Source organism: Diadema antillarum, unplaced genomic scaffold (assembly GCF_040938485.1).
Source record: "Diadema antillarum isolate AM-2024a unplaced genomic scaffold, OU_Dant_1.0 scf00000223, whole genome shotgun sequence".
Taxonomy (NCBI): domain Eukaryota; kingdom Metazoa; phylum Echinodermata; class Echinoidea; order Diadematoida; family Diadematidae; genus Diadema; species Diadema antillarum.
In genome coordinates this window covers 402051-425142 of record NW_027271112.1, presented here as the reverse complement: position 1 = coordinate 425142, position 23092 = coordinate 402051, and the positions used below count along the sequence as shown (strand labels likewise).

Sequence of the window (23092 nt, the reverse complement as noted above, 5' to 3'; positions counted from 1 at the left end):
ATATTGTATACACCATATGACGTATAAAGAGTCAAGAAGTTTTATATTTCAATGGTCCGATAGGCATGATGTGTAGGGCTACATTATTTTCATGTGTTTTTCTCCTCCAGAAGCGGGAAGCAGCTCAGTGTGTGAGAACCATAACTACGCGCATGATCAGATAGCTGCCTACACCAGGGTTGCCAAATCGGCGACATTCTTCGCTGCCAAACTCAGTTTATTTCACGGCCGACTTCGACCAAACTATTTTATTTTTGGTCTCGCTGTCGAAAATTTAACTTAATGCCCCTATTTTTCTCTCTGTTCGATAACAGGAGCAGGTGTATCATTATGTTTTAATCATTAGATGAATATGTAGCGTCATTGACAATCATGTTCATGCTTCAATTCTATATTGAATTATGATTATGTAAGAATTAATGAACTTTGTTACACTATATACAAATGTACTTGGTATTCTGATGCCCTTTATAATTCCCGTCAATTATATTGTTTTACATAATTTATGTGGTTTATGATTACATTAATGTTTTATTCAGTTTCGTCATTTTCGAGGCAGGGCCTATACTTCTTAAACATAGTAGCCTACACAATATAAAGGTAGTATAACGAAGTGCATTATCGTCACCTGCCAATTTTCACCTAATCACCGCGGTCAATCGTGTTATTTCACAAGTTTATCATTCTTTTTGTTACTCTTTATTCTTTACGTCTTCTTCGGGTCACCAAAATTTATTGTCAGGTCACCCGAAAACAAAAACAAAAAAATAAAAACAAAAAAGTTATACTGTCGATCCTTTAAAGAGGAAATAAGCCATTATGCATGTTTATGCATGTAGGCCCCATGCATATACATAATGATACGCATTATGCTGTCTCACGGTCAATTAATTCACACAATATGATAACATCACAACGTACATCACGATTGATGATTGACAACCAGTAAAGAACATTGCCAAGGTCATCGGTTTATAGTGCATTGTGTGTATTTATTAATTCCGACACAATGTATACATAGAACGGGCCAATCATGTGCAATGACCATATACTACCTTATCTAAGGAGCATTATTTCATTAATCCTATCATTATCATTAAAGTGATGACTCTGGGAAATGATGTCAGTTCTAAAAGCTAAACCTGCCATGCCTTTTGTCAAATGAGTTTCCTCTTGATTCAAGATCTATTTTTCATGCCTTCGCCATAAAACATCACTATCAATTTCCCTGTATTTCTGTGATGCCTGAGAACACTTTAATGAGGCATTTCTCTTGTCACGTAGACACAATATATCCAACTAACTATGATAATGTACCACAATTCTTGATATCAAAAGTGCTGCAATGCTTGTAACGTTGCCTACAATATTGCAGTAATTCGATCATGAAACGAGAATCCCCCCTATTGATTCTGCATCCATAGTTGAAGTGAAATCACAATTGCTCCGTGAAGTTATCATGATTGAGGAAACTGCACATACAAAATAACCATTTGTATGTTTTTAGAAGACAGTACGCGGCAAAGCGGATTTTACGTCCTCAAACTTAATGATGTTCAGCAAAATGGATTTGTTTTATACATGTACTTTTTTTTCAGTAAATCCATCTCTCATGCAAAAAAAGAGACAGTGTAGGAGATGCATTCATAAGTCTGGAGTGAACGCATGTAGTGTTTAAAAACTACAATACATTCTGAGGCTGAACTGATTGGATACTTAGCCACCTTTGATCGGTAATTTTTATCTTTAACATTATTCACTATTTATCGACAAGTGTTACAAGTGCGTGAAAGGTTTTATGTCGTTTCTTCTTCAGCTGGTAGCTGTTTGCCTTTAATAGCAATCGGTGTTAAATCACTGAGAACCTCTTCTTGAGCTTAGATACTCTTATGAATTAGTCTTCTTTCACTAGACCTTGTTGGAATCATAGAGAGATATTTAAGCATTATCATCAGATAATCTTCTGTATCACGAACAGCTCTCTCAATTTGGTAGTGTTAAATCTTTGTCATTGTCTTATCATGTGGCACCATTAACAGACAAATATCTTAAACTGAAGTTTTATGAGTCATTTTTTTTTACGTATAAGTATGTATATTGAGGTAATTATCTACATGAATATAGTTGTATCTATTTTCTCCAGACCCCATGGAAGAATGATAGATTTATCCGTGTTAATATAGTTGAATGGAATGCCCCTGTATTTATATATGTGCTTATTCAAACACCTATTGCCAATAGAACATCTTAAACTTGCCTGTTATACATGTAACCGTGTCGTTGCAGTTTGTGTTCTAACGACAAGTGTAGTATTCAAAATAATAATTAATTCATTACACCTATGACAGTGCATACACATTAATCCTAATACATGGTGTATCGATAATGCATTTGTGTCATGTTATAACCGTACAGTGTAATATTTCTTGCTTCATATTCAAAGTGTGCTCACTCAACTATGACACAACATGTCTACTGTGTCACGTTGGTAACAATATCTGATGCCAATTTTTTTTTTTAATAAATTGAACGGATTCTAACATTTTTGGAGGGTTGAACATAACCATTTCCTCCCAAAATTGCATATCAACGTTCCCCAAGAGAAAAACCCGTGAAAAGTGTCGTGTGAGGGTGTCAAACAATGGATGATAAAACAGCAACAGTACTTACACATAATAATTGTAGATCAGAAACAAATTTTGTCAAAATCTAGTTTCTCATTGCAAAAAAGAAAAAGAAAAAGATTCTTCTGACTTGAAAAGTTATCCATTTTGCTTTTAATGTGTGCTCAGTCATACGTCACTCGACATATCATTTTCACACAGATCTTAGTCGGTTAGTTGATAAATCTGGAAACTCCCTTGCCAAATTATATTGTGCCTTTTTTCAAAAAAGTCACGCTATTTGATTGAGGGGTGTACTCTTTTGTTGTATATGTCTAAAATGTCAACATTCATGGTGAAATGAGAATGAATTGTAAACTGAGGCTACTTTGATCCTTTAAGCTCACTCTGCTGCAACTGATTTTTCCTTAAAAAAAGATAACCTGTGAATTATTGTCAACACATAAGATTAAATCCAACTAATGCCAACCTGTCGAAGTCAGCGATATGCATTCAGGCAATAATCGATGGTTAGAAAAGCGGTTGAGACCGCATAAGGTCTGGATGAAAATATGCAGGCTCACTTTGGTGACAACAATATTTTGCATATTTATATACTTTTTGATATTCTGCAGGAACTGTAGTTTGCTATCCATTTTAAAGAAAAAAAAATGGATCTTGGCATTTCATCGTCACTGGACTTTACAATATTCTGACTTTTTGTGATTCTTCACATGACTATTGTGTACCGAAATGCATTACGAAAAAAAGAATAACACAAGTGCACATTCTTCTAGTCAGGTATGGTAATGCGTGGAGCAACAAGCTATGCACCTTATCATTGTCTATTGTTTGTACCCAAATGGCTTATTATTTATCACATCTATTATTATTATTATTATTATTATTACTATTATTATTATTATTATTATAATTATCATTATCATTGTTGTTTTTGTTGTTGTTGTTGTTGTTGTTGTTGTTGTTGTTTCTTTACGGTTACTGAGAGCCCGCCATGTGGATGATGGTATAGAGATAGGGATTGAGGGCCGAGTTGATCGGTAGGACAAAGACCACTAGCCAGGCGTAGATTTCCGGGGTGACCTCAATGCCAAAGGTCTGAACAAGGATTCCCAAGATGATGATGGGCATCCAGCAGAAGAAATCCGTCCCGACGATGAGAAACATACGAAGAGCCATCCTGAATTCTTTGGACGCCTGTTCCTTGCGACCAACCTCGGCACGCGCGAAGCGCACTTTAACGAAGATAGCCATGTAGGAGATGAGGATGATGAGAAAGCTGGCGAGGTTGATGCCCAGAAATAAAACGATGGAGAACTGCCAGGTGGAGATGGAGGAGTTGGCTGCAGTGAAGTAGGAGATGGTCTGGTACTGGGTGGAGACTCGCTCGTCCAGCTCATCTCTGAAGTCTGATGACTTCCTCATGAAAGGAAGGCCCACGCAGACGTCACTCAGACTGTAGGCGTCGGGAAAGACGTTGTTGAGCAGCACTGCTACGACACTTAGAAAGATGGCGGCGATCCAGACGAGTGAAATGGCAACCTTGACGGAGTTCTCATCCAGACGTTTCTGACTGAAGGGGAAAATGATGCAGACGAAGCGATCCATGCTGATCAGTGTTAGGAGAAAGACGGACGCTTCACTACTAACCATCGAGATGAATCCAGTCAGCTGGCATACTGCACTCGATCGCCACTCCTCAGAACGCCCCTCCCAAAAGTAGGACTCTCCGATGTAGATATCCATGATCGCAAGCAAAACCATGTATACCCCCATGAGGAAGTCGGACAAGGCTAGGTTGATGATGAGAGACGCCTGCACCTTGGCTACCGTGGTGCTGGGCTTACTACGCATGCGCATAGTGATGACGAGAGCGTTGCCAATCAAGGCGCTGATACCAAGGATCCAGATGAATATCTTCACTGTTTCATTGTGTAGGAATGTTTTCCGACAGGTGAAGAGAGGGTGGGATGGCTTGTCAAGAATGCATTCGGCCTGGGGTGGCGCCAGACAGCACAGTCTCGGATCGTATGCGTGCCTATGTGAAAGAAGATTACATAGACCAGTACACTGTAAAAACATCGGTGTTAGACTTAACACCATGGGTGTTAAATCTAACACCGATCAAACTTCAATAGAGGACCACACCTATAGGTGTTGAAAATGTATTGTGACGGTGTTAAAAAGTGTTCCTCTGGCACTTCGTGGTGTTAATTTGACACTGTGGCTGGTGATATTTTTGACACTGCGCTAGAGTTAATTCAATAATGACACCGCATGGTGTTGATTTGATATTGGTGGTGTTAATTTCAATGGTATAACACCCGTCCAGCTTCAATAGGGGACCACACCAACTGGTGTTACTGTGGTGTAAATGTGTTTACACATTTTTCAAAAATCAAGTACTTTATCGGAAAATTCTTTACCGTCTTGTTGAAGTTCAAAATTAACAAGAAGTGCAGTAACTAAGAAACTATTCAAAAAAACAATTTTAAATTTTGAAATGACACCAGGAGGTGTTAATCTAACACCATGAATGAGCACCGGAAATTTAATACCAGCTCGGTGTTTCATATTTAACACCGGACTTTTTGCAGTGTATGATGTTGATACAACTATCAATATTTTCTATCTTTACCATGTTCACTACTTCTTTTATGACCACTCTGATTGAAATCAACAGACGTCCATCATTATCACCAATTTGACATGGCACAACTATAGCACAATTAACAGAAACCATAAATAACTGATAGAAAACTGATACACGATGCTAAATGCTACTTTATTAGTAGATAATTTCTTAGTATGCTTTAAAAAAAAAGTTATAGGCCTAATGATTCATGCATTATATTTGCTTTACCAAAACTCTCACAGAATGTGCCTATTGCTATTGAAACTAATTCAGCGACTCCAACAACTTCAATGATACTATCAATGGAACAAATGGACGGAGCACAACAACAACAATAACAAAGACACACAAAATCTTACATAGCAGTCAAACTGTCTAGTCCATCAAATATTCCAGGGTACACGAGCCACGGCTCATTGGTGAGTGACGTAATGAGCCTGATAGCAAAGTGGAAAATAAAGCTATGACCCCAGAAGGTACATCAAACAGAATCGCAATCATTGTTCGCTATCTTTCCTAAACACTTTATTCAAAGAGCATCATGGTAGACTTTTTTGTTTTGTTTTATTGTATTAATGCTATCCATACTAACTTTTGCTAAACAGTCGAGTTTGTGCTTATTGTTGACAATTGTTCTGTATGGAAATTAAGATGTAACACATGTCACAGATGTTATGATATGCATATATGCATAACATCTGTAATCTAATAACAATTTTCGTTGTCATATATATAAATATATATATATATATATATTATATAATTATATACACATATATATCATATATGTATATTTTATGACAACGAATTTTGTTGAAATTGAAAAAATAGAGAAATTACTGTGTAATATTTAATGTTAATGAAATTGCTGAAAATTATTGTAAAGCATGGCATACAGAGAGTAATCAAATCAAATTAAATCAAAATAAAATAATCAACAATGATTTTCTTAAATCACAAAGTGACCCTTAAGCTTGACCAGTGTTCAAGACTGGACATACAGCCTGCGGGTTCTGCGAATCATTGATGGCAGATCTCGAACGTAACAAAATGCTTAGAAACATGCATGTGACATTCTTGTCCTTAATGAAACAAATATGAAAGAAATATGACCTAAAAATCCGAAAGAAATGAAGAAGCTTCTTGGACATAGTATTTCAATAGCCAAGGAGAAATATCTTGGAAACAGAGGATATGGTGAGTGAGAAGCGAAGTGGTATAAGATTGCATGAGAAAAAGAATAAAGACAAAGTATGATGAGGGCACCTGAAGAGATAAAGAGATGACCAAAGAAGGTTTGCTGAGAAGGGACAGTAGACAGGAAGAAAAGGCTTGATGTTAGACTACACTCCCAGGAGGTTTTGATGATTCACATTCAATAAATTTATCACAGTTCTGTTATACGTCCTTCCGTGGTAAATGTAAAAAGATGATAATAGAAAATAATAAGGGTTATCATAATTATTGCTATGCTTGAAAAACTTACAGAATAGTTTGACTTTACTTACAGATCTGTGAGTCTCGACATATTCTCGAATGTTCCTGGTGCAATGTATCTCAACTCATTGTGATACATGTTCCTGAAATTAAAACCAGAATACCGGTAGTCAGCTACTTGATATGAGTTTTCCCTTTCTCCCGTTTGTCCTACTGTCCGATAACACATTATATACCAAGGTAATGGCATTGAATTGCAGCAGGAATCTTTATCTATTCGATCTGTTTATTTTAGTAAGGTTATTTCCTACAAAATTTTTGTGAGCTTTTGTTATGAGAATATTAGGTCGTTGACTATTCATTTCCTTACTAAATTATTTCAAAATTTACCAGTATGTATGAACCTTAATAACTTACTTACCTAATGACAGTGAAATTATGATTTCAAACAGTATCTGTTTCGCATTGTCGTGATTGTAGTCAAATCAACATCACTGCCATTAGCTTTTCAATTCAATTCAATTCAATTCAATTCAATTCAATTCAATTCAGTTCAGTTCAGTTCAATTCAATTCAATTCAATTCAATAGTTTATTCATTTCCATCAAAGAAGAGAAAGAAAACATGACTCAAAGCGGTACTAGTTGTTATGTTGACTTTCCTTCATTTAATAAGGACAGTTCATCGGGGTTTTATGCAGAGACCGCGGAGAAACAGGGAATTTTTTTTTCCCTTACCCACTCCGGGCCACAGCCCCCCCCCCCCCACAAAAACCAAACCAAACCAAAACAAAACAAAAGAAAAAAACCTGCCCTGTGATGCACTGCGACTTTGTCAGGGCATCAAATTATTCGAGGCATTATACCATGCGCTTCGGCCTTACGCAACGACATAACTAACCTTATACTTCACTATAGCCCATTTTTTTTTTTTTACGCAACTATGTTTTTGATTTTACACAATATCTAGATTACTTACATATTTTATTGTTTACGTTAGAGGTTAAATATCATCTTATTTCTGTCGTTCACATAGTTCAAATTTTGTATACAGTGGACTCCTATTATAACGAAGACCGCGGCACCGGCAATTTTGTTTCGTTTTATCGAAATTTCGTTATAACCGAACAAATGGATAATAAAAATACATGGAGTGGATAATGTCGCGGCCTGAATTTTTACTTCGTTGAAGCCCTGTTCGTTAAAACGGGAGTGCACTGTACTAAGAGGAAACAATAAGCGGTAAGACTGGTGGTATACTCACACTCTAAGGAGAGTGTTTTCTAAGCCATAGAACAAGGATGCATTGATAGAAGTCAAGTTATTCCTGGTGATAATTCTGTGGAAAGAAAAATACATTACAAAGATAAGCCAAAATGATAGGTATCAACAAGAGTTGATGACGGTATATATTCTTCAAGAGAAAAAACGGCTTTTAAAACTACCGAACAATAACAACAGAATATACAAATGAATTAGACTCCTTGTTATGACTGCTGAACACTTGCACGGAAGTACGAAATGATTGGTAACAATTATGAATTTTATTTTAAGTTTTACAAAAATATTTGGTATCAGCTTTAAAGGGGTCGTATAGTTTTGGTTGAGTCCTAATTTCAGGTTTCTTACATTTTTGGTGAGATAATGAGAAACCTCTACTGAAACATGTAAGAGCATGTAATTCCATGAGGAATTCAATGTTTATTTGATGAAAATTGGTTTTGAAATGGCTGATATATCCAAAACAGAGCGATTCTAATAAGTGTGGGACCCACACTTTATTACGATTGCTTTGTTTTACCTTGTTTTTGGATGTTTCAGTTATTCCAAACCCGATTTTCATCAAATAAACTTTGAATGCCTCTTAAAGTGGAATGCTCTGTACTATTTCATAAGTGTTTTCTTGGTATCTCGCAAAAAGTTTACGGCCCATTTCTCATCTCCACCAATACTGTACTGTCCCTTTAATGGGCAGTTTGTCTAATTTCACTAGAGACTTTGTTTCTTTGTAGTATTCATATAAACTATTATAAAGTTGTAATTATCTTGCAAGTATTACCATCGCTTAGTTTTTACCTGTGGTCTATTATGTTTAATAGTTTATTCACCTTATGAATCACATGCCTGTATACACATCATAGAGGCACATACAGGTAATCAGATGCACACTACATTGCCAAAAACATTCTTTAACTTGCCACACACACGCAATAATACATTCTATCACATACACTGTACATAATTATGATTCCATAACAATGCTGTTAGGGTCATTTTTTTTTTCAGTCACCGCTAAAGGCAAGGTACATGACAACCTCACTGTATTTTAACGACATGGATTGATCAAGGAGACCATAATAATGAGGGGAAATAAAAAGATTCATTAGAGACTATCCAAGTTCAAATATCTCAGTGTTTGTTTGTTCGTTTGTTTGGTTTTATGTCTGCATTGTTCATAATTTCAATTCAAAATAACATCATGAATAATATTTTTCAACATTACGGCCGAGAGAATATACAGTGCAAACATAACTTACAAATCTATTATCAATGAATATAATCGACGCCATATAAAAGGGAATGTTTATAAGGTGAAAAATGCTTCAGACCACATATCGTAAGCGTGTGCTTGAAATGATAGTGGCCTATAGTAGTCATGATTATCTCTTAGATATCGCCACAGTATTAATTTGGATATACTCCTGCTTTACCATGTTTATAAAGGCTGTAAAACAAATAAACAAACAAACAAAAAACTAACAAAACCCATGCACTTTGGAATCACACAAGTTTTTGGTGCGTGAGTGAAACTTACAATCTTTCAAGAGAGTTGCCCAGATCGCGGAATGTACCGGGACGGAATTCAGTGATGTTGTTGTACTCCAGATCGCTGTATTATAACAAAATCAGTTGAATGGTTTAGGAATTACAGAGAGGAGAAAACACCGATATAATTTGTTGTATACAAAATTTGCAAGCCTGATTTAGTACTCGTATGCCTTGATATGAACTTTGATAATTGACAATTAACAACTGCCGACGTTTATCATTTATTTTGTGATGTCATCCTTCATTGATGTGACATGCTAATGCAGAAGTGGAGTTTCTGCGACGATAATCTTGGATAATGTTTGTCTTAATGATGCTTAGCTATTTTTTTTTTTGACATGAAGTTGGTACTTACACAAAGAATACGCTGTTGAGGTCCTGAAAACACCCCTCGTCGAATCGATGAATCTCGTTGTATTCCATGAACCTGCACCAGCATGACGAAGAGGTATGCGAGATTTACGTCATACAAACAAATAAAGCGCTAGTAGGCCTACTTCTAACTATTGATGAACGAAGTTTGAGTATAAAATGAAATTAACATGAATTTCTGTCACGAATGTCTGTGACAGTGGAAACAATTTATCATTTTCATGCAAAAATGACTAAGTCGCGGTTACAAAAACACTCGATAAAGTGTAATAATCTAATATTTATATACACTGTAAATGTATATCCATACATGACTGTATATATATATCTATATTACATAATGTCTATATGACCGTGTGCGTGTGCGTGTGTGTGTTTGTATGTATGTAAATATGATAGGAAACAAACTTTAGATAACATTTTCAAACGACTTCATATAAACAAGTAAACATTGTGTAAACAAACTTACATCAGATTCAAATGAAACAATCCCCGGAAAGTACCTTTCTCTAAAAACGTCAGTCTGTTGTGGCGAATGTATCTGGAGGAAAAGTGAAACTAACATGAATTTCTTTCTGATTTGATTCATATCAGTTAGCTTCGCCATGCATTGTTATATATGAGATAATTACAAGGACATTTTGATATGCTTGCGTTCTTTCGTCTTCAGGCACGACGTAAATATATTCAAAACCTTTCTCTACATTGCTCAAGAAAAACAGAACTATGCGTGTGTTATCCCTACAGTCTGTCGTTAGGCTACAAGAAATTTGAGATGGATAGGGCTCCGATGCCTTTGCTACTTTTCTTCTTTCCGAAATACCTACCTTTGTTAACAAACTCCCTACCAGCTATCTTTAAGTGATATCTTCGTCATTGTTGGCCCCCCCCCCAACAAAAACAAACAAACAACAACAACAAAACAAAACAAAACGAAACCCAAAACTGGAAAACGCAAAAACTAAAACAGACTACATTAACAGAAAAGCGTTACGAAACATTATGAATGATATATAATAAATTGATTGTATTTTGAAACAATGACAAACAAGCTTTGCTATCTGTTATTTCTCTTCAGTTCATAATGATAAAATGCATTGTCTTGCATTTTTTATGTCAGGAATGAAAACACCTCAAATCCAGAAGGGGCTATACAGCTACGGAAGCATTCGAAAATACGATATCATTATATAACCGTACACAGCATAAATTCTTGACATCATGAAAGTGACGAATGAAAAAACTCACAAGTGCCTTTGGTGTTGCCATGACTACAACCAGTGGAAGCCATAATAACAATGATGAAAGAACAAATATTAACAGCTATGTGGTTCAAACTGAAACCAAACGTCAGTGATCTTTCACTACACCATTTCACGAGTATACACATGAACATTCAATGACAAGTGTTCTTACAGCTTATAGAGCCGAGGCACTCCGTCAAAGACCCCTGGGGGAAGGTAAGTCAGCTCGCAACCACTTAAATCCCTAGGATGAAAATAAGACCATTGCAATCATATAACTACATTTGCTTTGTCAACCACTAAGATGATATGTGGCATTGCTTAGATGGTCTAATTCTGCACTTCCATTGCTAACGTGTATGAAGTGCGGTACTCCGCATCCGTAAAGATTGCGACGATTATTAAATGTAATAAAGATTCAGCACTCCACTGACACTAAATGAGAGAAGACTGCCTAGCAAATGTCGACTAAAGGCAGTCAGACAACTACGATAAGAAGGCTTTTCGAGTCAGTAGCAGCAGCAGTATCTGCAAAATAACATTTTAATACTCAGGTGACATACGTCAAAAGCGTAATATTACGTGTATGTGAAATGTGCAATGATCATTATTTTCAAGCAACACTGTAGACATCAATGGGTGCGTGAGATATGCAATGGAGACGATAAAAAGATTGAAAACTTACAATGTGTTGAGATTGTTTACCCCAAAGAAACTCCTCGGATCCAGATGGTACAAGGGAATATCGTGGAGATCGCTAAAGAATGAAATAAGTAACAAATGTGTGTGTCAGATACTAATAAATCAGCTTAATAACCGGTCATATACCGAATTTTTAGGGTATTAATAAACAATCGGCAATAGACATGATAGACCTAAGCTTTCTTTTCGTACCTGCACAAGACGGTTATATCCACATTTTCTGTTTCAGTTCGTACACATTCTTAATGAAATACTCGGATTATTATACCTGTGTTGGGAAAGTTATAGGACATTTATATACTGCACCTTAAAGGTAATATTAAATACATCTCTCTTTATTTTGCTTCTATTCCATTATCATGACACATGTTTCCTGCATCTATAAATAGCATGAAAGAATAAAACTTGCTTAAGAATTCGCACTTGTACAGAGATACCATTTTTTATGTTACTAAAAAAAAAAAAATCCACTCGCATCATGACAAACGAATCATTCAATGTGCATATCGTATATTGTATTCATCATCACATGCACTTATTTGCTATCATAATATATATATATATATATATATATATATATATATATATACATACACATTATATCTATATACAGGACAGGAGTACAGACGAAGGAGAGTTGAATGTGAGAAGGAATGGAAATTCCCAGGATCTGAAATCGTGATGAATCACTAACGCATTCTCTAGCTGCATTTAAAGCAAATGCATGAAGTGTAATAATTGGAACTTTGACTCGTCCATGCTATGCATAATAAGTAAATTATGTATGCGTCACCTCTGATGATATTAATAGTAATTCATAGCCAACAAAATCGAAATCGTCAGGCGTGAGATAACGATATTAATTTGAGTCTAATGACAGTATACACAATAAACATACACAATCACAGTTTTCTTGGAAGAGTTGCGCGCATATTCTCCACTCCAGGCGTTTGTTCCATTTGTCCAATAAGGAAGCCAGTCGGGGTCCCCGCACAAAGCTCGACGTGGACCAAAGAAATGAGCGTAAGGACCTTCGCCACAGATACAACCATCGGGGCATTTCAGATCTGAGTTTCAACAGATATTACATGATCATACAAAAATAGCAAAACAAATCAAAATCAAGTTATCGGTTTTCCTAGAACATTCATCCGCAAACTTTCCCATTGACTAGATTGAAAATAAAATAAAGGATAACATCTTTTTGTCATGCTTTATTAAAGAAAAAAGAACAAAAAAAGTTTTGATCGGGCTCCGGTGTATCCTCCATTGAAGACGAATGTTATGCTCTACTTATAGAAATCGAGAAATAAAAAGAAAGAAAAGAAGAAATGACTGATCTGAAAACGTTGTGGCATCAAAAATAGAGGCGTTCACTTTGTAATGTTTTGATATACCCGGCAATCAATGAAAACCACTCATGCGTTGTAAAATCAGGGCAAGTGTTACGATATTATGGCACATGTAGGCCTACTATACCACTGCGTCAGGTTTTGCAAAATATACACGAGGAGCAACATTGATCTGGTAACATATATAATGTCAGTGGGAAATAAAAAAAGGAGACACGATTACATATATATTGGTTGCCCTTTATGATATCAGGGAGTGTTTCGTCTCACCTCTCTGATTATATATACTGTAGTACAAGAAATTTTTGCTGTTGTTTTGACAGGAGCATAGGCTAGTAACATTCTTTGACTATAGGATTGCAACGACGAGCGAGTGGATAATTATCATGTACTTCACGTGTTTATTTGGTAGACATAGTATTTACTATTACATTGTGAAATTAGTGTTTATAACGCCTTGGACCTATTGTAAAATTCTTACGGCAGTCTGCCTCATCGTCATGTAGTGGGCAGTCGAGCCATCCGTCACACTGGAAAGAACCATGGAGGCAGATGTGATCAGTCCCTTGACACAGGTAGGCGTCTGATGGACAGTCTGCTAAATGTGTAGACATGTGACACATGATGTAAAATAAATATTGAGTATACACATCTCAAGTACGCACAACAGACAAAAGGAGAATGAAAAGTGACACGAGATAAAGCAATGTGCTTTATTTACGATTATGTACAATACCATGCAGTTGGTATGATCATCACTATAATTTATGATTCCCATCCTTGTCATCTCATTGCGTGTTTTTAAAGACATGAATGTTCAAGTAGATAACTATTATTTGATGCTTGAAGATATGAAAAATGCGACATACTTATGATATGCTTACCGTACATGAACAAAAGAGAAATACAAAAAAGCTTGGTGAAGGGATCTGAATAATTCCCTGACAATTTATGAAAATAAAACTTATTACCGTTATTTTGCAGCGCTTGACTCTACACATGTTTCTCCTATATTAAACAAATAAAGACTAAGGAATAAAGATGCTACATGCAGAATTACTTCACAGGGCCACTACTACTGACTACTGTATTTTGAGGGCTATGGGTCTGTCGACTCACCATTGCATCCGATCTCATCTGAGTGATCATGGCAATCGACAATCCCATCACACTTTGCGATGAGCTGAATGAACTGCAAACCCGACAAACATCGGAACTCGTGTGCTGCAGGTTCAAAGCAGTCACTGGAAAGGGAATCTGAGGCAAAGAATTATCAGGATTCGAACACTATACATCTTTGATTGAGTCAGCTTAAGAACTTAACTTGCTGGACAAATTAGGAGAATATAGAACCCTCGTAATCAGTGAGAAACGAGGGAAGACGAAACGTTAACATAATGCAGATACACAATGCAAACAGAACCAAAACAATCCTTGCCTGCTGAAACGGTTTTCAATGTATTGATACACTAGAAATTAATTGGGTAGAGAAATCAAACCCTCACCTTTATCATCAACTGAATCATGCTTTATAGTGTATTATAGTTTGATTCATTTTTGCTTGATGAAAAAAAAAATAACACGGAAATCTTCCTATCAAAACATAGTTGTTTTGAACATTATTTTTCTTACATAAATATCGAATAGTAACTTCTGCTGCATTTCTAATCATGCCTTCCATTTTCAGAGTCATCGCATGTCATTACATCACCCACTCTCGGTCCACAGCAATCAAATTCCATAACAAAACAGAAAAGGCGAAGACAAAAATATAACACTATTACAACGTATGAAACAAGTTTTTAAACCATTATAACCTATAGCACATTACCATTCAGGTCTCTTGCTCTGATGTGAAAAGCAAAACCAGTCAACTCCACAAACTCGTCGCTACAAAATCGGACATTCATCGTTCCTTCTGACAGTATGAGTGACGTCACATTTCCAGTGACCAATGGGATGACGGTAGCGTTGGAAGAATGTTCATCCGCTGCGACGTGAGTCACCGTGAGAGTGTCCCAGGTACGCTCGATTGCAATCACGTCGATATCAACCTTAACCTATTTATCAAGTAGAAGATATAGAACCTATACTCAGTATTCTCTAGACACAATGTTTTCTGCTTCACTGATTATCATTCTGCAATTTCAGCGTTGGGCTGTTACTCTCTCAAATAGTTAGTATAAAATGGCAATACTCGCAATCCCAAGAGAGAAGAGATCTAGGTCCCATTCATAAAAGTTGTCAAGATAGCAACTCCTGCTGGAATGGCAACTTCCAATATAGCAACAGCCAATCAGGAAGCTGGTTTCTCGTCGTTACCATGGCAATCGCCATTCCAGCAAGAGTTGCTATCATATCAACTTTTTTTTTGTAATGAAACTGGGCGCATTTCCTGATGTATCAATTGGAGGCACAGAAACCAGCACAGTCTCATTCTCCACTCCCTGAATTCCAGCAGTCTCGATACAGCGCTCATGGGTTTGAGCTTTCTCAACCATTTCATGCAACTGTAATCACTGAAACTGTAATGCTACGATTACACCATGTTCCGGCGGTCACGGCAGTCCCGTTTGGCTGAAACGTAGTGCGCCGTATAGATAGACAGGACATCTCCCCCCCCCCCCCCCCCCCTCTGTCTTGTTCGTTCTAGCCCTCGCTCCGGTGAATATATTAGCTACAGACACCGTTCTCAGATCCTGGGCATTATGTTGAACATTTGCATGGTCAGGCTAGACTACATGATATTTTCCGTCACGTCCCACTACGGATCGCATCCATGTTTTGCTATATTGCCATGAGACTTACATATCGTAATATTCATGAAGAAAATCTATGCGCTTTATTACAAGCGACGATATCACGCTATGAAGACAAAAACGTTGCAAAATGCATGGCAATAATATATTCTATAACTGCTTCTTGCGCTCTGTTGAGAGCAAGATAGATAGAAAGAGAGAGAGAGAGGGTGGGAGAGATGGGAAGGTAGAAAGCAAGACTGCAAAATATGAATATCATCTATATATATTTATTATCATTATTGTATTACTCTGTTTGATTACATCATTTTTATCATTGCTGACATTTTAAATGTTCTATTTTGATATCAAAGAAAAGAAAACTTACCTGCATCCCTTGCTGAATCTCGACCTCCCACTCACGTTGAGTTTCTGCCGGGTAAACAGCCGGGTGTTCCGGAGAGACGATGGTTGTGACGTAGTCCGTCAAGTCATTGCATAAATTCACAGCCGCTCCTTCATAGCAAGGGAAAATAATTGTTTTCTGTCTTTTCTGAAGTGAGTTTTGAGTGAAGTTAATCATTACACTGTTGATGTTTTTTTGCCATTACCACTTACAAAAAATCATATTATAGTCAAACTTCAGGGTGACAGTTATCAATTGTACATCATCTTTAAAATATAAATAGGCATTCATGTATATTTACATGCAATGACGTCTCCACATCATCGCCGGTTTAGGTCGCTACGCGTCTCCGCAAAGTCTCGGACAAAACTGCGTCTTCCCCGCGTCTTGGCCACATCTATATAGGAGACGTGGCAGAGACGTCGCGGAGACGCCTCAGCGTTGCCAGGTCCCAGCAGAACAAAATCACCAAAAGACATGTGAAAAATCACCAAAACTCTCTCTCTCTCTCTCCTCTCTCTCTCTCAAAAAAAAAAAAATCACCAAATTTGGAAAAGTGTAGTTTCTTCCCCAATTTCAAGACAAAACCATTATCAAACACTCTAGATGATTGCCTCGCATGAGTTTCGGTGTAGTTTGATTGCACCATAGGGCCTAATACACGCCGTGGTCACGCACACACCGTAATGCATAATGTGATGTGTAGGCCTTAAAATGTTATGGATAACAACCGATGTGTATGTGTGTGTGTATGTGTGCTGAGTGACAAAAGACACACATGTTATCTTTGTACAGGCAATTGCAATGTAATTCAAGTGGAGAACTTTTGGGAAATGCATTTTCGTTCTCATTATTGTAATAATTTCTCATTGGTCTCAAATCACCAAAAATCACCAAAAAATCACCAAAAATTACCAAATTTTGATTTGGTTACCAGGCTAAAATTTTGTTACCAAACAATTAAAAAAATCACCAAATATCACCCTTTTTAGTTACCAGAATCACCATCTTGCAACACTGAGACGCCTTCTAGAAAAAAAAAAGTCATACGTGTCAGATGCTGTCGCAGGTTAGTCTCAAGCAGACATTTCGGAGATTTATCCACGATCAGCCAGACTAGAGTCGCCACCATAGCCTCAAAGCCAATGAACTATGCGCTTTAGTTTATCCGCTTTAATAAACAAAGATTGACTGCTTTCATTTGTTTTTTTTTTATTTCCATCCTTTTACAAAAACAATAATAATTGTACATAAGAACATCTAAATAGAGTTTGAAACAAGTGTATAACCTATACATAAACGCATACAATGCATTTTACCCCTGGAAGATCTCTTTGGCACGGACACATACGCGTGCGCGTGCGCTCTCGATACATACTGCAAGTTCAGAATGATTATGTTTAATATAAAAATTATAATTTCACCACAAAAGAATAATGGGTGTAATGATACGTGTAGTAATTTTCATAGCCCTTGTCAGTTTTGTTTGTAAATAGCATGTGTTGTTGTATTGAGCGACAAGGCAGTTTGTCATTTAGCCTTTTGTCAAGGCCCGCTCGCTGTAATGGGCGAGCGAAGCGAGCCCAGCCGAGCGCGAGCGCGAGCGCAACCCCGCTCAGCTGGGCCCTCTTCAACATACATCGAGAGGGCCTTGACAAAAGGCTATTTGTCATTATGTGAATGGTGATAGAACAAAAAAGAATTATAATTTGGTATGGAAGGTTGAATTTGTAATCATGTAGAATTTCCCTCTGAGTTTGTGGCTGCTTTCGTTTCATTCACTTAGTTTATTCACCGTACTAACATCCGCAACGGTTGTTTTTCAGTTAGTGCAATAAAAACAAGTAAATAGGCCTAGATCATCGATAGAATGTAAATTGAAACAACTATATAAGAATACGCAGACTGGTTTACATATCAGGCAAGACTCAAATATAGGCAAGACAGACATAATATGAAATTATGTTCCATTAAGAATTACAAGTATATGATTTCCAGAAATGGAAAAATAATGGGAGACGATAAAAAATACCAACAACATTATTCAATGGATAACATGCTGTGAAAGAATATATGGTACCAGAAAATTCATTTTTTCATTCGGTCAGGTATGACCGAAAAAACCCCAAACGACATCTGTAACTAGAGAAAAACATCATGCGTCATAAAAAAACTGTATATTCCAGCATTATAAAGGCGTAAAGGCTTGCCACGAGTTATGACTTCCCGCTATAATAGTATTTCTATTCATTACACTATACGTGAAAGGTTTAGTCTTGTTTTGTATTCAAGCATAGAACATTTGACTTTGGTGCAATCAACATGATCACCATGCAATTGCCATTAGGTTCTCAGGTTTTAGTCGGATTGTGAAGATCTTTACCCTGTGGCACAATGCTATGGTAACTTTAACATTTATGGTAACGCTGCAATCAATCGTAACTACCATAACAACACAATTCCATGCCCAATCAGAGCCAAGAAATCACTTGTATGGTTACCACGGTTACCATTGTATACAAACTATCATGAGCAGAATGTATCGCAATTACATAGTGAAACGTCCACTTTTTTGTAAGTTGAAAACATTTTTTTTTGCAGCCTGTATTTCTTCCACTGACAAACATTCGTTATATTGAAACATTGCAGAAGTGTAAAAATTTTAATAATTCTCGAAATACCGGATTGACAAGTACAAAATTTGAGTAGGACTAACATAGCAAAGTGAATGAAAGAAAGCGAGAGGGAGAGAGAAAAAGACGGGGTGGGAGAGAGAGAGAGAGAGAAGGACTGGGTAAGATGAACAGAAGGAGAGAACAAGCAAAAGAATATCTTATTTTTCCTTGTCACATTTGTATGGTGGGTTGGTTGGTATTTATTGCCGTCAAAGTAAAAACAATCGTGCAATTTTGTCATTTATGATGCATTTTTACACGCGATAAATACGGCTAGATAGCCTCACTCAGCCAATAGCCATCATGACAAGCTGTTTTACAGGACAGTCCAGTTTACATTGTACGTGAATTTGATACACAACATATACGGAACAACAAAAGAAAGCAAGCAAACAAACAAACAAACAAACAAACGAATTGATAGTACATTTACAAAACAAACACACACACATACACACAAACAATAATATACACTGTACATTACGAACACAAATCATATATTATAGAAGTGCTACACCCAAATATTCCTTTTCTTTTCGTTGGTTATCATTCTGTCATATTTCCACAGTCTACATGTTGGAAAAATATTCTTTCACGAGTCCCATATAAGCATTAAAAGTGCATGCCTTTTTGATGATCAGAGGAAGTGAATTAAAAGCCCAACTGCCCCCCGACATGACGCCATGCTCTTGAGATAATTACTCTATGGTCTTTGGACGCTTAGATTATATCTAGATCGCTATAAATATTTCGATGTAATGTATAATGTCATTGCTATTGCATGATGCATTTTGTACATTAATGATTATTGTTTGTTGGAAATCAAAACGACTAATTTGAATGAATAAATGAATGAATGAATGAATAAATGAATGAATGAATAGCAATATTTGTCAAAATCTAATTGATGTTCTACTAAAAAAAAAAAGGTTTAGGAATGCTCGTAAGCATGTAAGGCTACTCACCGTGGTTCCAGAGAAATGCCAGTGCAAGAACAGTTTCCAATCCTACAGCCATGGTCGGTGATGGTCAAGCGGCCAGACTTTGTCGGTCAGCCGGACAGACCCGTCGACAAGACGATGCCGTGACTCAGTGAAACGGGCTTTGAAAAAGCTGTTTTAAGAGGAGTCACAGCATCTACTGGGCTGCAAAGTGTCGTCATTGCGCATGCTCGAATACAGAGGTGACGATGTCTTGACCAATAGCAATGCTTATCCTTACTGATGTTACAGTTCTAAGGTAAAGTCCAAGCAATACTGATTGTTTGTTGACTAAAGTAAAGTTTTTGTTTAAAAGTGTGCTTGGGCATTGAATACTATTTCACTAACAAGGTGCCGCTTGATTGTTCATTCGCGTAATATTATGAAATTTAGTATGTGCTTACAGGTACAATGAATAGGAAGAATATTTTACCATCTACTCTCATTATTTTATATGAAGAACAGAAAAGAAAAAAAAAAACAAGCAAGCAAACAAATGCTCGTACGTGTTGAATTTTTCTTGCCTTTGTAAAAACCGACATTGACGTATTTCGTATTTCACTCAAGAAAACAAAGTGCCGCCGTATATGCCACGAATCCTAATAGGTAAATAAATAAAAAGCACAAACAAAAGCAAAACACATAAAAGCGGCAAAATTTGTACTTTGATTATCGTGAGGTTCACTTACACTCAGCGATGAGTAAAGGGGGCTTCAGAAGATTACAATATCGGTCGCATTTGAGCTGAAGAGTGATACTTCTTAGGTCTTCACATTTCCGCGGAGCACTCTGAAAATGAAATTCCCGAAAAAAGAGAGATAATTTTGCTGCTGTGGATTTCATTACGAAGGACTTTAAGGATTTAATGATAAGCCTTTGGCTATACGGCAACTTTCTTTGATAATAAGAAGCCGTGATGGAATCATCAACGTGTTCTAGAAAATTGACTACCCTGTCAGTGCCTGTGGGATGTTTTAGATTTAATGAGTTTTTGGAGTCGATTTTGCACAAGAAAGAATGTTGTGTTATCAAATACACCTGTAGTTATTCTTAACCTTGGTTGAATGAGGAAGAAGTCTGTCGAAGAGAAACTGAAGGGAACGAATCAATTGCCTTTATTACGTTATATCACCATTTTCTTGATTTCTGGTTTCTCCTTATTATACTGGGTGGAGTTAGCGCATTATCACTTTTTACTCTCGTACATATGATGATGATTACACGATAATCTATATCGTGGTCAGTAATAAGAAGCTAGGAGTAACATGCAGTAACACAAGTTTTACTTGGAAGGACATGTGCAGTTTAATGTCATGAGCCAGTTAAAACTAATCATGCAATCTATTTCTAGCTTTAGAAAAGAAAAGAAAAACTTCATCTTTTCTTTCACATCACGTCTCGAAAATGAAGAGTCACTTTACAACAGTTTCCGATTTAAAGAAGAACATTGCACTTTTACAAGGTCTTCAAACACCCTGTGTGTAGCGGTTACCAATTCTCTGTATCCGCTGTATACTTTCAGCCGAGCATGATAATTCAGCATGTTTTTCTGCTTTGCAGTCGTGTTGGTCATGCATGGCGAACAGTTCAATGATCGCCAGTCCTACTCACCACCGCTGCAATTCACCCACCATCATGACCATTCAGGCATTTTATAATAAACTTCATTAAAAGATTGCTTGCAGCATATTCATGCTATACCGCGTATGATAATGTCATTACCTAAATGCCTATATTCAAATGTGATAATTATCATTGATGTAACAAAATAACTAAGTAACTTTGAGAGACTCAATCACACTCACACACAGTACGATTCCCCTTATCCAATACGATTATCCAATTCCCAGACCACAAAGGGATGGAACAGTTTCGGCTGAGATGAGGCTTCAGGTTTCAAACTTTTTTTGAGATTTTTTTTTTTAAAGATAATGGGAAACCTCTTATGAAATATGAAATAGCATATAATTCTAAGAGGAATCCAAAGTTTCTTTGATAAAAATTGGTTTTGAAATGACTGATTCTCTCTCTAGAGTTAGATAAACGCAACATCTAACAAAGTAACCCTAATCGGGACCCGCAATTTATTTGGATCGCTTTGATTTACTGTGTTTTGGGATATCTCAGCCATTTCAATACTGATTTTCATCAAAGATACCTTAGATTCCTCTTAGAATTGTATGCTCTTTAACATTTCATAAACTGGTTTCTAGGTATCTCACAAAAAGTTAATAGCGGAATCCTCAAGCCATTTCTTTAAGCATAGGCTTACCATGTGCGGTCTGCTGTATATTTCTCTTCAATTAATTAATCTTCGTTTATAGCAAAATTGCAATTTCTGTTTTTCATGTGTTCTGCTGTCAGTAACATTGACATATTATCAGGCATAATACTGGAATGTTAAAACTAAAGAAATGAAACCAATGTGAAACTAAAACTGAACTGAAACTGGTCTTTTTGCATTCACTGAATTCATGACATTATGCCTGTATTTGGGAACTATACCCTCTTAATACGAGGTACAATGCTGTTTCAAGTGATGGCAATGTTGTCATTAAAAAAGGGAGTAAAATTCAATTAGGAGATATTGAGACGATCTTATCATTTCAAACTCAACTTGTCATAAAAAAAAACCCACGTTGAATCAAACGAGGTATAAGAAACGTACCCCCTCAAGAATCCACGTTGTATTCGTGTAAACCATGATTATTATATTTATGCCACAGTAGGACTGTGTTTTTAAATTGAATGTGACTCCGTAGGGAGGGAAAAAGAGATAAGAGAGAGAAGGAGAGAGAGAGAGAGAGGGGGGGGGGGGCTCGGAGAGAGGCAGCGATAAGTTGTATCTTCCAATAGAAATAGTTCTAAAGAAAAGCTTTTCTCATTATGCTGCTGTTGCGTTATGTGGTCTAACACCATAAATGGCTCGTTCCATGATTGCATTGTTGACCTGCAGAGTGCAGCGGCTATTTCAACAGACTATGTCGTAATGCAGTGAGCGATCTATTTGCTCTTGCGAAACGAAGCGAGTAGGCTTGGGGGAATTCCCACTTTCCCCATAGCTCTGTCAGAATCCCACTTCCTGACTAATATCGGCTG

At 36.8% G+C, this 23092-nt stretch overlaps 1 protein-coding gene across 1 annotated transcript; it reads right to left on the bottom strand.

Moving 5' to 3' along the window:
* Nucleotides 1-3602: 3602 nt before the first annotated feature.
* LOC139724581 (uncharacterized) lies at nt 3603-20030 on the bottom strand. The gene is made up of 15 exons (XM_071635713.1): nt 19979-20030; nt 16321-16448; nt 15026-15254; nt 14314-14451; nt 13676-13792; nt 12741-12909; nt 11826-11897; nt 11313-11384; nt 10366-10437; nt 9880-9951; nt 9511-9585; nt 7960-8034; nt 6768-6839; nt 5619-5696; nt 3603-4662 (listed from the first exon to the last, which is right to left on the bottom strand). Exons 1-15 carry the CDS (start codon nt 20028-20030, stop codon nt 3603-3605), a joined length of 2481 nt encoding a protein of 826 aa, XP_071491814.1.
* Between the last annotated feature and the right edge of the window lie 3062 nt (nt 20031-23092).